This window comes from Eurytemora carolleeae, unplaced genomic scaffold, assembly GCF_000591075.1.
Source record: "Eurytemora carolleeae unplaced genomic scaffold, Eaff_2.0 scaffold1820, whole genome shotgun sequence".
NCBI classification, from domain to species: domain Eukaryota; kingdom Metazoa; phylum Arthropoda; class Copepoda; order Calanoida; family Temoridae; genus Eurytemora; species Eurytemora carolleeae.
This window is the reverse complement of record NW_019397782.1, coordinates 29,866-46,916: the sequence shown is the minus strand read 5'-3', so window position 1 is coordinate 46,916 and position 17,051 is coordinate 29,866. Positions and strand designations below refer to the sequence as shown.

General features: G+C 30.9%; 2 protein-coding genes across 2 annotated transcripts in view; both read right to left on the bottom strand.

Annotated features, from left to right (window-relative positions):
- Positions 1–99: 99 nt before the first annotated feature.
- Positions 100–7,943, bottom strand: LOC111715885 (ectonucleoside triphosphate diphosphohydrolase 7; the record flags this gene model as incomplete). The annotated part of the gene is made up of 9 exons (XM_023491281.1): positions 7,875–7,943; positions 6,656–6,733; positions 5,705–5,767; positions 5,145–5,197; positions 4,127–4,200; positions 2,618–2,670; positions 1,761–1,809; positions 1,183–1,260; positions 100–173 (listed from the first exon to the last, which is right to left on the bottom strand). Coding segments are annotated over exons 2-9 (501 nt in total), but the record flags the coding sequence as incomplete, so codon positions are not given.
- A 7,007-nt stretch (positions 7,944–14,950) lies between these two features.
- Positions 14,951–17,051, bottom strand: part of LOC111715884 (ectonucleoside triphosphate diphosphohydrolase 3) — a 7,782-nt gene continuing 5,681 nt past the window's right edge. The window contains exons 4-5 of the mRNA XM_023491280.1: positions 15,960–16,013; positions 14,951–15,060 (exon numbers count right to left, since the gene is read on the bottom strand). Coding sequence (XP_023347048.1) covers positions 14,966–15,060; positions 15,960–16,013 — 149 coding nt within the window. The 3' untranslated portion in view covers positions 14,951–14,965. The remainder of the gene's footprint in view (positions 15,061–15,959; positions 16,014–17,051) is intronic.

The window sequence follows — 17,051 nt, the reverse complement described above, 5'->3', positions numbered from 1 at the left end:
TAATAATGATAATATAATAACGATAATACTAATAATTATAATAATAATAAAATAATAATAATAATAATAAAATAATAATAATAATTGTAATAATAATACTTGTGAACAAGAAAGAAATTGTTCTCCCATTTTAGTAAAGTTCTCTAATGCTGCATAACATGATTCCCAGTCTCCTGAAAAAAAAGAAAACGTATTTATTTAAATTTAATTTGATTTATTTAATCATAACCCGGCCTCACGCTAAACTAAAGTAGATTCCACGTAATAATGAAATTTTATATGTTTTTAATCAGAACTTGTATTGATGAAGAGCGATCATGAAAAGAAAAGATGATATTTATTTTTTAACACTTGATCTCGATATCCAAGTGGGGAACTCGTATTCGTGGTATGACTATCAAGGAATATTGAAGAGGAAGTAAATAAACCGTCAGATTCATGACATAAAAATGGCCTTATACCCAGTAGTTTTAAACTAAAATTTAAATAAAAAATCGTCTGATTTGGAAAGAATCTGGTTTGAATTTTGTTAACTTTTTTTAACACCTTTATTTTCCATTGAAAAGTACTCTGTTGCATTTAATTATTTTTGTCATTGTGCAAATATACAATTAAAATGATCTTTTATTCTTTGTATTGTTCCTAAAATGGTTATGCAATTATACTTTCTAGGACAGAAAAATAAACTATTCAATTAATTAAATTTAATTATACGTTTTCATGGCAACACGCCAATTTTTCAAGTTTGAAGCCTCCATTTTTTCTTCATATATTTTTTAACTGATAAAGGAACTAAGTTCGTGTATCTTTGCAACCTGATCGTGTAACCCTTTGACATTTCAAGACTTTTTGATGAATACATAGTTTGTAATATCAAGGGTCTATGACATCGGGTTCCAAAGATATAGGAGTTTAAAAATAATAGTAATTGTGGTATCAAGCACTCGTTCTTTTCTGTTTATATTGGTGTATTAACAAAAAGACGGTTATATCGACATTTGTTAAGACAAAATTTTTTAATTTTCTCCTCGCCGTAAACCTTCCTTGGGGCCATTTTAGTTACCACAAAAAATGTGTGCCTCATAGATCCAGCTGGTTTAACGGCCAACAGATAAAATCCATAAAACCGAATTTCACTTTAAAACAACTATTAAAGTAGAAGAGAAGTATTTAAGATCTTGCCTGTTCCGTAAAAATAAATATTTGGATGTTCCTCCAATCTTGATTTAAGCTCAGCTGTCAAGTTGTAATTTTCCAAATCTGTTCCATAGTTTTAACATTTAAAATATTCAAGAAAATATCAAAATTCATAAATAATTTCTTAATAAAATGTTTATTGTATCGAATTTAAATTCGTCAAGCGTAATGCGTATAATGATTTTATCAGAAAATATAAAGAAAAAATCACAGAGGGACGTCAAGTAAATTCTAAAGTCACAGTTATGTAAAAAAGCACTAACTCTGCGAAGTTTTTGGAAATAAATTCGCGCATTTTCATCTCAAAAGACAAAATTATTCTTGGGAAACCTTGGTAAAGTAAAATTCCCGTATCTTTCTTACTTGTTAAGTATCTAATAAAGTAAATAATTACAAGATTTCTTATTCTCAGCCTAAGAGCTAAAGGGTCTGGAAAGCACTTAGACAACTTAAATATTACCTTTTGAAAAATCAACGTGCAAGTCTGCGAAAAATACTAAACAAATTTTCTTTTACCATTCTATAAAATGGATGAAATCAATAACATCTGCTGAATACTATTCCTAATGAAAGTGTAATATTATCCATCATTCCCAAAGGTCGACAAGGATCCTTGAAAGAAAAAGATTTAAAGAAAAGTGTACACAAGAAAATTTTGGAATATGAAGACGACAATAATACAATAAACAAGTGTACTTGATGTTTCTCAAAACAAATAGTTTTACTATAAGTGACTTATTAGACCACTTATTCGGCGAAATGGGTCTGTTTACACTGCACAATTGCTGAGTCTAATGTTTATTCGACTATTTAAAGTGATATCTTTAGTCTAAAAGTCGTCTTCCGATTCCAGAGTTTTCTGTTTCTCAATTCTAAATTACCAATTTGCAGTAAATTTTCAACTTATTATACAATTATTTTTAAATGATTAAATCGTGAATTTTTCCAAATTAGAGCTTTGCACTGTAAAAACTGTAAAGACTTTCTTAAACTATTTTAATTTGACGATATTTAGATTAATCGGAGACTTTTGTCTTCAATACACAATCTATTTTTGCCATTTCAATGATTTTAATTTTTAATTTTTAATTTCAATTTTTAATGATTTTGCAAAGAAAGAATACAATTTATAATTAATATAAGGAAATGGACAGTAAAAGGTCTGGACAGTCATCTCTGAAGTCTAATCCTTTATAGGCAACCCTATAATTGCTAGCTGCTCATGTTTATATGGTGCTTCCAAATATCGTAAAATATATGGAGTCAAACATTATATCATTACATCATGGAAAAATAATTTTATAAAATATTTCACTTTCTTTGAAGAACTTTACAAAGAAATTATCATTGAGGAAAAACATAAAATTTTGTTGAAATGTCGTTAAAAAATTTATTGATTGATTTAAAAATCTTTTTCTTCCTTGATTCGTTTTTTCTCTGTCCGGCCTTCAGTGACATCTTTAAGAACAGCGTCTACACAAATTTTTAAGCTTTATGAACAGGTAATTTATGCAAAGTCTAAAATATATTAGAATACTTTATTTCTTGACTGTTAAATGTGGATGTAATGTCGACTGTCTAGAGTTACCCACCATTTAAAAAGTGGGGCATGACCGATTTACAGCTGTATCCTTTAAATATTGATTTTACCTAAAATCAAAATTTTTTTTTCATATCTTAGATTCCCGTGGAGCTCCTTAAAAGTCTAAAAACTTTGAAAATTAAAAAAACGGACCTCAAAACGATCCCCATTAGCACTTACTACTTACGTATGTAAGCATCTAGAGGTTGGAATATTTATGTTTGATATCCAGCTAAGCTAAGTGACTGAACTCGAAATTCAATGGCACCCTTGACTAACCATTAACCAGGACTAGATGTGCTCCGTTTTTTCGAATTTGAATTGCTCGCATGGGACAATCAGAAAACTGTTAAATCAGCGTGATGGAAAAACTTTAAAACAGGGAATCAGATCATGGAATCACAAAGATTTAAATAACTGATCCAACATTTGACCAGCTCAAGGTTATAATGCAAAGAAAGTTATTTAAAAGGTGTACGCATCTTTTGGACTGCAGTGTACTGTCTCTGGGCGGTAATGTAAACACAAGACGAGACGTATGTCACAGCCTGACATGGGATCCATCTTATACATAAAAAAATCAATGAAATATTTTGGTCATAGGAAACTATAATATGTGAACTATAAAAATAAAACACTGATGCATATATTTTTGTTAACAAATTCCGCCCAGAGAGAACTGTTTTCAATATATACGCAGAGTATACACAGCTGCAATTAACTTTCCCTTGCATTATAACCTAGTTGCAGCTAAGGTTTAGCTACCAAAATCTCCGGATAAGCCTAGATTAAGGAATCCTAAACTTAGCACGAGATCCTACACAAAAGTTTCACTCTCTTCTAGGAATCAACAAAATCTGCCTAACTGTTGCTATGTTGAAGGTTTAAAAGGTACTGATGTGATTTGGACATGAAATGTACGGTGGTGGGCAATTATATCAATACAATGAAGACGACTTTCGATTTCAATTTTGATTTATAATTTAACCAGCGTCGATACACAAAAAAATGAAAACAAAGAGAAGCTTTCAATTAAAAAAGCTTCTCTTTAATTACTTGTGAACAAGTTTGTTAACAATAAAAACTTAAATAAAAGGTCGTCTTTATTATATTGATATTTTCGCCTAACACCGTATTATAAATGAGAGTTACTCGATTCGAAGTTTACAATCCATGTGTTTTATAAATCCCTTTTAAAAAAGCAGCATTTTAGGAATGCCTGTATTTTTAGGAAACTGCATTTTGAGAAACCCTGTTTTTAAGGAAACTTTTTATTTCATGAAACCCTGTATTTTATGAAATCTTGTTTTTAAGAATTCCTGTAATATTGTTGAACCCTTGGATTACCTAGAAACAAGGTTCTCTCATGTCTCTCCTTAGCTTGGTTTGCTCCGAACCCAAGATAGGTAGATACAAACACCCTAGAAATAAGATAAGTGGATACAAACACCCTAGAAATAAGATAAGTAGGTACAAACACCCTAGAAATAAGATAAGTGGATACAAACACCCTAGAAATAAGATAAGTGGATACTAACACCCAAGAAATAAGATAGGTAGATACAAACACCCTAGAAATAAGATAGGTAGATACAAACACCCTAGAAATAAGATATGGAAGATACAAACACCCTAGAAATGAGATAGGTAGATACAAACACCCTAGAAATAAGATAAGGAAGATACAAACACCCTAGAAATAAGATAAGGAAGATACAAACACCCTAGAAATAAGATAGGAAGATACAAAAGTCCCTAGAAATAAGATAGGTAGATACAAACACCCTAGAAATAAGATAAGGAAGATACAAACACCCTAGAATAAGATAGGTAGATACAAACACCCTAGAAATAAGATAGGTAGATACAAACACCGTAGAAATAAGATAGGTAGATACAATCACCCTAGAATAAGATAGGAAGATACAAACACCCTAGAAATAAGATATGGAAGATACAAACACCCTAGAAATACGATAGGTAGATACAAACACCTTAGAAATAAGATAGGAAGATACAAACACCCTAGAAATAAGATAGGTAGATACAAACACCCTAGAAATAAGATAACTGAAAACTATTAGGAACTTTACTAATCCCTTTTATTATCAACATATTTGTTATAATTGTAGGCAAGATATATGAGCTGAATTGTTATGCAGTTTTTGGGAAGTCGCGGAAGTTCGATCAATGTTATGGGATTGGGAAGTCCTGGAATATTTATTGAATTTTACCAAGCAACAAATTGGTTACGCATTATTTAACTCCGTTTAAATCCTTTTTCGAGTTTTATTTATAAGGGAAATTTTAAACAGTACTGATTAAGAAACGGAAAAATTAATAATAAAAAAAAAATATTAATAACCTGTAAGTGTGCTCAACATCATGATCAGTACATCCCAAGTTTATTTCCACAATCTGTACATAATCCACAGTATATAACATATCAGCATATCGACATGTACAATGTGTATATCTATGTATAAAAAGTAGTATGATGTCCATTTGGATGTCCAATCATAACTCAGAAACCCATCGGCCAGTTGGCCTCAAATGTTGACCGGTGAACTCGGTAGAACCACGTGGATGTTCATAGTTTGGTTTAAAAATTCTAAGTTGAATGGAGTTCGAATTTAATGAGTTTGAGCCGCGTCTCAAATCCGCCAAAAAACCGATTTCAAATGAATACATTTTAAGTGCAACCAACACTATTTGAGCCGCGTCTCAAATTTAAGCCGTGGCTTAAAATCTTTAAATTCGGTCTTGCGTGAACTTGTTTAGCAATAGTTTAGTTTTCATGGACAATGCTGGGTTCCGGTTCCCGAGCTAGTCTGATATAATGGAAACCCACAATAATTGCATTCATAACATACATTTAGAAATAAATAAATGTTTTTCGTAATTTGTAATAAATATATTCCAAACCTGATTTTTGTCCTTTTCTTGCATTTCTTCCAGCTGTAGATTAGTGGTTATCTCAAGGGCAATCTAGATATTAGAAGGTCTATGTTTTATCTAGGAAAATCTATAAAATACAAGGTCGATGTTTTATTTAGGAAAATCAAGAAATTTCAAGGTCGATGTTTTATCTAGGAAAATCTAGAAATTACAAGATCGATGTTTTATCTAGGAAAATATAGAAATTACAAGGTCGATGTTTTATCTAGGAAAATTTATAAATTAAAAGTCTCTGTTTTATTTAGGAAAATCTAGAAATTACAAAGTCGATGTTTTATTTAGGAAAATCTAGAAATTACAAGGTCGATGTTTTATCTAGGAAAATCTAGAAATTATAAGGTCGATGTTTCATCTAAAAAAAATTATAAATTAAAAGTCTCTGTTTTATTTACGAAAATCTAGAAATTACAAGGTCGATGTTTTATCTATGGCAAAAATGATTATAACAAGATTATATATTTTGAAGGCCAATCTGCGACATAAAACTTACGTCCTCCATGTTTTTCAAGTATATAATTAGTTTTGTAAATTGAACGAAGCAGCACAATACCATATTCGGTTGTACACTGTACAGCAAATTCCTAAACTGGATTGTCCACTGTACAGTTCATTACTGTACTGCGTTGTACATTGTGCAGTTCATTACTGTACTTTATTGTGCACTGTACAGTACAATATTGTACTGCATTTTATACTGTATCGTACAATACTCTACTGCATTGAACACTTTACTGTACTGAACTGTACACTTTACTGTACTGTGCTGTACACTTTACTGTACTGTACTGTACACTTTACTGTACTGTGCTGTACACTTTACTGTACTGTGCTGTACAATTTACTGTACTGTGCTGTACACTTTACTGTACTGTGCTGTACACTTTACTGTACTGTACTGTACAACTATACTGCGTTGACCTGCATACTTGCTCCACCCATGTCTAGTGCACCAACCGTCCTGGGTCTCAGGACCATACTATCACGACCTCCTGGACCCTGAACCAACCAGTGAATCAATCAATAAATAGCAAAATCAATCAATTAACAAGCTAATTAATCAATCAAAAAACCAATTATTCAATTAGTAAACAAATCAATCAATCAATTCACCAATTAATAAACCAATCAATAAGCCAAGCACCCAATCAATAAACACATTAATGAACTATTTAAAAATACCAAATCAATTATCAAATAATCTGTCAATCAATCAATCAATCAATAAACGTATCAATCTATCAATCAACAAATAAATTAATAAACGTATAAACTAATCAACCAATAAATCAATCGATCAATCAAAAAATATTAAAACATTAAATTCATTTTATGAAACAGTCTGGTCCTCAAAAAGACAAAATATTTTGACAACCCCTTATTATCAAAACAATGATAGTTGTGTTCAATTAAACTTATTCTTATTTAAGAATTGATATATTGTATGACGACTGATCCCTACTTAACAAAATTATTTTTATTCTTGTCATATTAAACATTCTGAATGCTCTTGCGGAATTTAATTTTCCATAAAAAAAATTTAAATCCAAATAGTTGTAAGAAATTTTAGATATTTAAAATTTTCTAAATTTTCAGATATCTGTTCTGTTTTTATACAGGGTTTCCAATAAAGGAATGGAATGGGGAGTCTGTCTGTTTGTTTGTTAGTATCCAATAAACATAAAATTGGCTGAATTCACATGATCCCAAGGATGGTTTGTGGACGGTCAAATTTGAAATTTTAGGTCGACCATCACTATTTTAGACCAGTATCAACTGAAAACCAGTATAAACTAAAAACCAGTATAAACTAAAAACCAGTATAAACTGAAAACCAGTATAAACTGAAAACCATTATAAACTGAAAACCAGTATAAACTGAAAACCAGTATAAACTAAAAACCAGTATAAACTGAAAACCAGTATAAACTGAAAACCATTATAAACTGAAAACCAGTATAAACTGATAAATCTGCGAAAAATTGGATTTAGTAAATAACCATGTATTAATGGCAACTTCGAAGAGCAACAATTTAAAGCTGAAGTTGTAACTAGAGGGGGGGGGGGGGCGAAGAGTCCTAAAAGCAAAGTTCCTTTCACTTTGGTCTCTGCAACTTTGCACAATCTATATAATTACTACCTTTTCTACGTTTATCAGCTCGGCACGGTCTCCTGAAAATATTAATCAAAACTTATTTAAATTTTTAAAACTTTGAGCTATCTTTTTCATTTTTCAAAAATATTTAATCCCTTTAAAAAAAATTTTACAGAAAAAATCTGATAGAAAAACTCCAATTTTTATTTTAAAAGTTTATGTGTAAAAATGGGGAATTTCCAAATAAAAAAATAAGAAAACGCCAATTCTATAAGAAAATAGGCTTAAAGGGACTGTAGACTATTGAGTGTAAAAATAATCTCTCGTGACCCTTTATTTGCAGAGAAGCATGCACCTTGTACTTTGTACCCTGAATCATTTGTACTTTGTACCCTGAATCCTGAACCATGTATCTTGTACCCTGAACCCTGAATCCTGAACCATGTATCTTGTACCCTGAACCCTGAATAAAAGCATAAATGTACCTGTTATAATCTCTAAATGTCCCTCCGTAAAGTGAAACTGAAAGTTCTCATTTATACCTTTCCGTAAATTCTCCAAAATGGCGTCCTTTCAATTAATCAATATCACAAACAAAATTAAATTGAATATCATCAATACAAAGAAACGATCAACTCTCCCCCCTCCCTCCCTCCCCATCGCTTTAATAAAGGAATTGAGTATTTGCCACTAACTCAAATTTTCGTATTCTTACATCTTTGCAACCTGGTATATAAGAATAAGAAAATAAGAGTTTGTGGCAAAGACTTAATTTCTTTGTTGAATGTGAGGGATTTATAAAGTGGAATCACAATTTTTTAATATCATTGCTTCAGTTGTAAGAAAGATAATATAGGATTCTAAATACGTCTATGGCGTCTCCCCCCACCCCCACCTCCCCCATGTACACAGTACAGCCCTTGATAAATCTATGACGAATAAAGATTTGATTTTCCTGCTGTTGTTTATCAATAAGCCGCATGCCAGCTGTTGCCAGAATATATAATGGGGTCTCCTAAAAAAATTTCAGAAAGAAAACAAATTCTAATCCTGGAATCACATGCTCTCAACTCTAGTTATCCAAAATATAACATACCATGAAATGTTATTTAGATATTCATACATATAGCATCAATTAGTTATCTATACAATACATATATAACATAAAATGTAACATCATTCAGTCATTCATACCTATAACATAACAAAAATATCAATTGGATTTCCATACATGCATCTAAACATATAACATCAATTAGCTTTCCATGTGGTAAATGCCTTACTCTAACAAAGTCTTTTAGATCGGTACCAATTCAGGTATATCGAACCGGATACAACTCTATCAGTATTCTTTGGTATTTTTCTTACAAGATAAAACTCATCACGCACTATTCCATTCAATAATACTTTAGTCAATATCAAACCGGATACGGCCCTATCAGCATTCATTAGTATCTGTCTTAAAAGATACAACTCAATCGTGCACAATTCCGTGCAATATTACTTTAGTCAATATCAAACCGAATATGACTCTATCATTATTCTTGGGTATCTGTCTTACAAGATACAACTCAATAAAGAACTATTCTATTCAATAATACTTCAGTCAATTTTAAACTGGATACGACTTTATCAGTATTCATTAGTATCTGTCTTACAAGAAACAACTCAATCACGCACTATTCTGTTCAATAATACTTTAGTCAATATCAAACCGGATACAACTCTATCCTTATTTTTGGGTATCTGTCTTCCAAGATACAACTCGATTAAGTACTATTTCGATCAATAATACTTTCGTCTATGTCAAACCGGATACGACTCTATCAGTATTCTTTGGTTTCTGTTTTTCAAGATATAACTCAATCCCTCTCGTTAATACACAAAGCATAATTACTCTAACACTATAATCAAAGTGGAGTATTATTCCAACTAATGTAGATTTTGAATTCTATGAGATAGGTTAGATTAATCAACGTAATAGCAAGTTTTACATAGTTATTTACAGACGTAGTGAAGAAAAATGGTGATACAGGTTTTACATAGTTACTTACAAGCGCATTTTATTAACAGCGAGCATAGTTAGGCCACTAATAAAGTACAATGTATGTTCAGGTTTACAGAATAGGACTTATGATGATATGTATGACATCCATACATGTAATATAACAAATAACATAAAATATACCATCATTAATTAAGTTATCCATACAAACATCATAACATATGACATCATTACGCTATCAATACATATAACATCGAAAAATTATCCTAAATATAACATAACCTATAATACCATTTAGATATCTATTTTGTTCTTAATATAACAGGGGAGCCAAGCGGTTGTGGCCAAATTTTGAGAAACAAATGATTTATTGTGATAAATCTTTAAGTCTGTATAGTTTTTGCCCAATACTCCTTTAAAACATAAAGCGTAAGTGTTGTACAGATGCAGAAAGAGTGGGGGGGGGGGTACAACATATATAATGTCTTCGCATATTAAACCGTTTGAAATATTTTTGAACAAGCTTTATTGCAAGAACTTTAGAAAGGATTCTTTGAAGTGTTATTATATCTGAAAAACATTTACATTTAATCCACCTTACCTAAAACCTACCCCTCCCCCCCCCAAAAAAAAAAGAAAAAAAAAATTATCTGCAAAAATAAATAATCTAAACTTTGTGTACAAATACAATTTAAAAGCATGTTAAAAAAAATAACATTTGTGTCATATTTTTTAATGGTGAATTTTTAAATTTATGCTTTTTTGTGATGTCTCTTTTGTACACTTTATACTTTACACGGTTCAATACACATTTTGAAAAAAAATATAAAAAATTAAAAACTTAAAAATGGTAAAATTCCGCTTTTACGCAGCAATTTTAACTTACAGCNATCAATACATGCTGATTTCAAAGTTCGGTGATAGAATTTTAGATCAAAACGTGATAGAATTATAGATCAAAACGTGATAGAATTATAGATCAAAACGTGATAGAATTCTAGATCAAAACGTGATAAAATTATAGATCAAAACGTACTAGAATTATAGATTAAAACGTAATAAAATTATAGATCAAAACGTGATAGAATTATAGATCAAAACGTGATAAAATTGAAGATCAAAACATGATAGAATTATATATCAAAACGTGATAGAATTAAAAAAAAACCCGGAAACATCTAGACCCTGGTTTACTTTGAAAATTATATTCAGAAGGAGAAGGTTAAATTTATGCAATTTTACTGGTACGACTTTGTGACCCAGTAGCTCCAGTAGTTTTGGTTTTAAGCACAACTTTGAGAATGAGAAAAGCAAATTCATTAGGTTTCCAATTTAAAAAATCAAAACTTTTTTGTTCTTCTCAGCTCTTCAACAAGAGGACTTAGGACTGAAAAATAGTCGCTCTTGTAGGATATGGTGTCAATATTTTAGGTTAAATTATTAATTTGATATCAGGAAACTTTTCTCTTTCTCTCGACTATAAAACATTTACTTATTTTTTGTATCCTTTTACCTTATGTTTTTCCGCTGGTATATTATCTCTAGCAAACAAAAGTAGAGGCCTGGTAAAAACAGGATATTTTGATAATTGGCTGACCATGGGCGCTTCACGCCCTTTTCTAGTAACTATTTTACTCTTAAAGTTAACATTTTCCCTTGAAAATCGTGCTTCGCGGATTTATATATTTAAATTTACGCATTTATAAAAATAAAGCATGTCGATATTTTTTTTCGGTCCATTTATTTTCATCTTTAACATTCACAATACTTTTCAAGGTCATGAGAGTTTCGACAACAAACTTGGGAGCGAATCGCGATCGGTTCCGCGGTTTTGACGTTTGACTTTCTATGTTGAAGAATATAAAAAATATATAGTATTTACACACTATAGTCTAATGTATCCAGGGTTACCCACAAAGAATCAGACTGTATGGAATTCTCGTGTCTTTCTTTCTTTATACATTACAAACTAGACAGGAGAAGGTCAAATTTATGCGACATCACTGGTACAATTTTGTGACCTCGTAGCATCTCTAGCTTGGATTTTATGCACAAGAGGAGAAAAAAAGTTTTGTTACGTATATAGAAATTCAAAACAATTAAATTTTTTTTTCTTTTCAATAACTCTTTTAGAAGTTATGGTTGAAAAAAAAGAATTATATTTAAAGTACGTTTTACTTTAGCTTCACGTTTATATTCTTGGTTGGTTCCACGGCAACTTTTATTTCAGAATTTTTATCAAAGCAAAAGACAAAGTCGAGCTATCAGATGATTTAGGTCGTCATTAGATAATATAGATATGAATATATAGAATATAAAGGATCTAGATTATATATACATCAAAACTATTACATTTTGTCAACATGATGTTTATGACAGTTCCACAATCCTCAGGCCGAGCAAAACTAATTACATCTAGATATGCGCATATAATTCTAATATACAGGGTGTCCCAATAAACAGGGGAATTTTTTAGTGACGAATTCGATATCCTCGTTTTAAGCAATTCTTTGATTTAGTTTAGTGATACCTACTGAGAACGCTGTAATCTGTAAGAGTTTCTTCTGCTATGTTCACACTTTGTTTGTTTATGTTTTGACTGCATACGGTTGTACTTAGTAAAACAAAAAAATTGCAGTATACAAACAGATTTAACTTGTCCGCCTTCACTATTTATCTTGCGGAGACATTATAGACACATCTTTGCAGTCTTTTACCCTTCTTTTAGAATAAACTCTAGCACACATAATAATATTATGGCTTTTGAAATTATAGGTATTACAATGTCGATTCATAACAAAGACGATATCGAATTCGTCACTGAATACCCATGTTTTTTGGGACACCCTATATAATACGTCATTCAGAATTTCCCGATAAAACATTTACGACTTAAAAAGTTAAATCTACGTTGACAAAGTAAAAATATGATCGAAAAAGAAGAGATGACCATTAAACCCGGGTATCTGGATCAGGGTGTGAAGTCAGAACAAGAAACCTTATGCAATCAATAAATAATTAAGAATTAGCGTGAGCATTGTTAATTAAGAAGATATTAAAAGATCTCGTGGGAAAACTAGGATTAATATAATCTATGTAGATATATAGTATTATATAAATTTACATATATATATATATATATATTGCTGAAGTACCCGACATTGCCCAGTTTTCAGCTAGTATATTTACAATTTGTTTCTGTCGTTTGACCAGTATGCAAACTAAAAAGCTCTGTTATTTTACATTAAGAAATGTTTGAAAATATAGAACTAGAAGCAAGATAGACTTTTCTGGAAAAAGTAAAAATAATTTCTATTTAGTATTATACACAGGAGATTAATATTAATCAAAATTTGTCCTGCCTTATGTACTCAAACGCAGTATCAGGTGTTTCCGCTGAATTAAAATATATTTATACATTAAACAATTAATCAATTAATTAATAATGGATAAATATATATCTTTATGGAGGATACACTGTTTTAAATATACCTATGTACTCATCGTAGCGCCAGTCAGATGAGTGCGGGAACTCTCTCACCAGTGCTATGCAGAGTACAGCGCCAAACCCTCTTAGAGCTGAAATGATAGGTTCTAGGGCTTTTCTGCATAGCACTGCTGACTGAGAAAGTGCCCGTAATATATGACTGCTGCAACACACGCACAAGCGGTGTACATTTGAATATCCGAGCAGGGCTAACCTTTGCGGTCCTAGTTTGGACTGTACCGCCAATTTACAATAACTAAAGCGGCAAACCTGTCCTGTGTGAACGATGAGTATGAATAATTTATGACAGTATAGCTGAAGATAAGTGCACAGATATATACTAATAGACTTTAAGGTAAAACGAGGGCCAAGCACTGTAGCTAGAACAGGATAGGAGGCAGAGCACTGTCGTTAGGACTAGCTTAGAAAGTTGCCACTTGGAAAAAATTCCTTTGGGAAAGTACCTAACATCGAAAATTTGACGCCTTACGTCTATAAAGTGGCATTTTCGATTGACAACGACTAAACCTTTCATACATCTATCTCAGTAACAATAGGGTAAATCTTGAAAAGAGGTAAATTCTGAACTGAAAACTTTAGAATGAGATATCCTTAATTCCGATCGCTTAATCTGAGTATCCAATGTACACACATTTAATTTTATTCTTAATCCTCTTTTTTTGGATTGAATTAAAGTCAGCTGTTCACAAGCCGGCTTTTAGAGCATTTAGGCAAATATAAATTTAATCATGTTAATATGAACTCATTAAAAAATATATTTTATCACATTTTAGGACTATCATCATTTTAAACGTTAGTCTTAACAAACATTAATCCAAACATCTTAATATGAAACGCTCATTGGTTGATTTTTTTACTTCTTTTTTGGATATCGAATACGTATTAAAGTAATCTCGGGTTTAGTAAAACCAGGAGTTTAAGCATTTATCTTGATATCCATCATTCTAAAGTTTTCAGTTTTCAGGTCAGAGCTGAAAACTTTAGAATGTGATATCCTTAATCCCGATCTGTTAATTAATCTGGAGATTAAATTCATGAGGAGAACAAGCAATATTTAATCTGGAGATTCAGAGAAAGAGTGGATTAAGCATTAGTCCCGATATCCACCATTCTAAAGTTCCCAGCTATGAACATATTTCCAAAAATCACTTTAGAATAGAACCCACAATTAAAAATAATCCGAAAAAAGTTTAAAGGATACCCTTGTGAATCAAACAAGCAACTTTATAGATGGAGGGTCACCTTAGTGTACGCCTATATTCCCTTCAAGGGAGTGTTCGCGAAAAATGAAAGGAGGTATAGGCTTAATGCGATAAAAAAGCGCCTTTGATCACTTCTAATCTTACTTCTATCTGTTGCGTCTATAAGGAGAAAATTGTTAAAAACGACTCACACCGAAGAACGCAGCGTCCATACAAATTTGGAAAGATGCAACATTCAACTCGGATTGTAAACTAATCAATTTAATTTCAAACAAATCATTCAGATATTACAAACAGAAGTCATCGATTATTTTTCGACGCATTTGTATATAGTTTATACCCCCATTCATTTGTATACAGTTTATACCCCCTTTCATTTGTATATAGTTTTACCCCCTTTCATTTTTCGCGATCACTCCCTTTAAATACTAAACCTGAGTAAATCATGCTTGTTTCCCGAATGTTCCGGCCAATAATATAGATATGCTCTAGTCCCACTGCTACCAGCATCGAGCACTTAAAATGCAAAAATATTAAAATGCCGAAAAATCGAGTTTCTAAATCATAAATTTTTTTTTGGAAAACGCGTGATGAGGCTTTCTACACTACTTTACATCGTTGTATTTTGTTAAATATTCGAAAATGTGCTCGATCCCATTTTACCCACTAAACGTTTTATTATACTAAAAAGTGTTACCAGTGCCAGGTAAAATGGCTATAAATTGTGGGGTCGTCGTTTTTGCTCTAAAATGTTGTTTTAATTTTTAAAATGTACTAAAAAGGAACTCGGTCCCATTTCTTAGGATGTTTAAAAATTTCAAACATTCTTCTGTATGTCATTTTTTTTTTGAAAATCCTCAATTCTATCATTTGAAAATGCGCAATTTATTCTATTCAGTTTTATAAAACGAAAAAATGTACTTCTAAGAGCTTTAAAATGAACGACATGAGTAACTTAATTGAACATGTGCGCGAACCGCCAACAAATATCTGTTCTTATAATGTCTTTTCATGTATTTCTTGGTGTCTGTTAGTCCCTGGCTTAGTCTGTATTTGATGTTGTAACAAAGCAACAACTTATTAAATCACTTATTGAGTTAAATGTGTCTGTTTACACTTTACAATTGCCGTGTCTCAAGTTTATCTGAAGATTTTAAGTAATGACTTGAGTAAAAATGTCGCCATGGTTTTCTGGTTCTCACTGTTGTACGTCTAGAAACTTGAATCTGTTGATAATTAAATTCAAGAAATCTCTTAATGAACAAAATATGCACAATATCTTAAGATTTAAAAACCTAAATACACAACATAAAGTCAAAGAGGACAAATTCGATATCGGAAAATCTCCTCTGTATCACTTGGAAAGCTTAAATATTTCCTCCTAAAAAATCAGGAACATAAAAATACTGGGTTACCTATTCCATAGTTAATTTCTTCTGTAATCAGTTGAGAAGATTTTCCACTAAAAACTAAAATAAAACATGATGAAGAAGTTAACAAATTATCTTTTTAAGAGAAAAAATTGAATAATCATTTCTCTAAATATGCATATAGAAATATAAAAAACCTGTAAAAAATTCCAAAACATGAAAAAGAAATTACTTTTCCGATTTTTGTCAAACAAAATATTATTTTTATTGCTCTCTAAAATTAAAAGTAAAAAATCAGGGACATATAATAATATTCAAGGAACTATACAGGAACGCCCAACTCAGATATAAAGCTCTAATGTGATATTACAGTCCAACAAAAAAACAAGTTTATTTATCAAGTTCGAGCGAATACTTATGATTTTTGGTTTTCTGGTCAATATGGAAAATACAATAGCAATATATTTTTATTCACCCCTTGGGCCCTTTTCCCTCAAAAATAATGCGTTGCCCCTGAATTCTTTGTTTTGATCTCCTCCCACTGTAGTACACAGATTTGCGCATGAGATATGGCGGTTCCTGGTCTATATATTTCATGATAATATTAATAATATTTCCTATAAGTAGATAAAAATTCTTTCAAAGCATTATATGCGGTATAGATGTACTTTTGCAAGGTCTTGTATTTGATTTGCTCTTGTAAACAACAAATATTCGTTATAATAATTTCTGTCAATATGCAATGCATAATTGCATATGGTCCGCTGGGTTTCCGGAAAAAAAACTTAAAATATACAATTAAAATAAAAACAATGACAAAAGTAAATTAAGAATGACGTTAGCAAAATTCATTCCTCTAAATATACATGAAAAGAGTTTCACGTTAAATACAATAATAACCATATACTCATTCTTTATTCTTAAAACTTTAAACATGGTTTCTAAATTTCATAAAGTAATGTAATAATAACAATAATAATAATAATAATAATACTTCTAATAATTATAATAATGGGTTCCCACCAAAATATTTAGCCAATTTGGTCCAGCCTTTTGGCCAGCTATAGATAACCCATAAATATATGTATATATATTTAATAATAATAATACATTAATATTTATAATAAAACATAACAT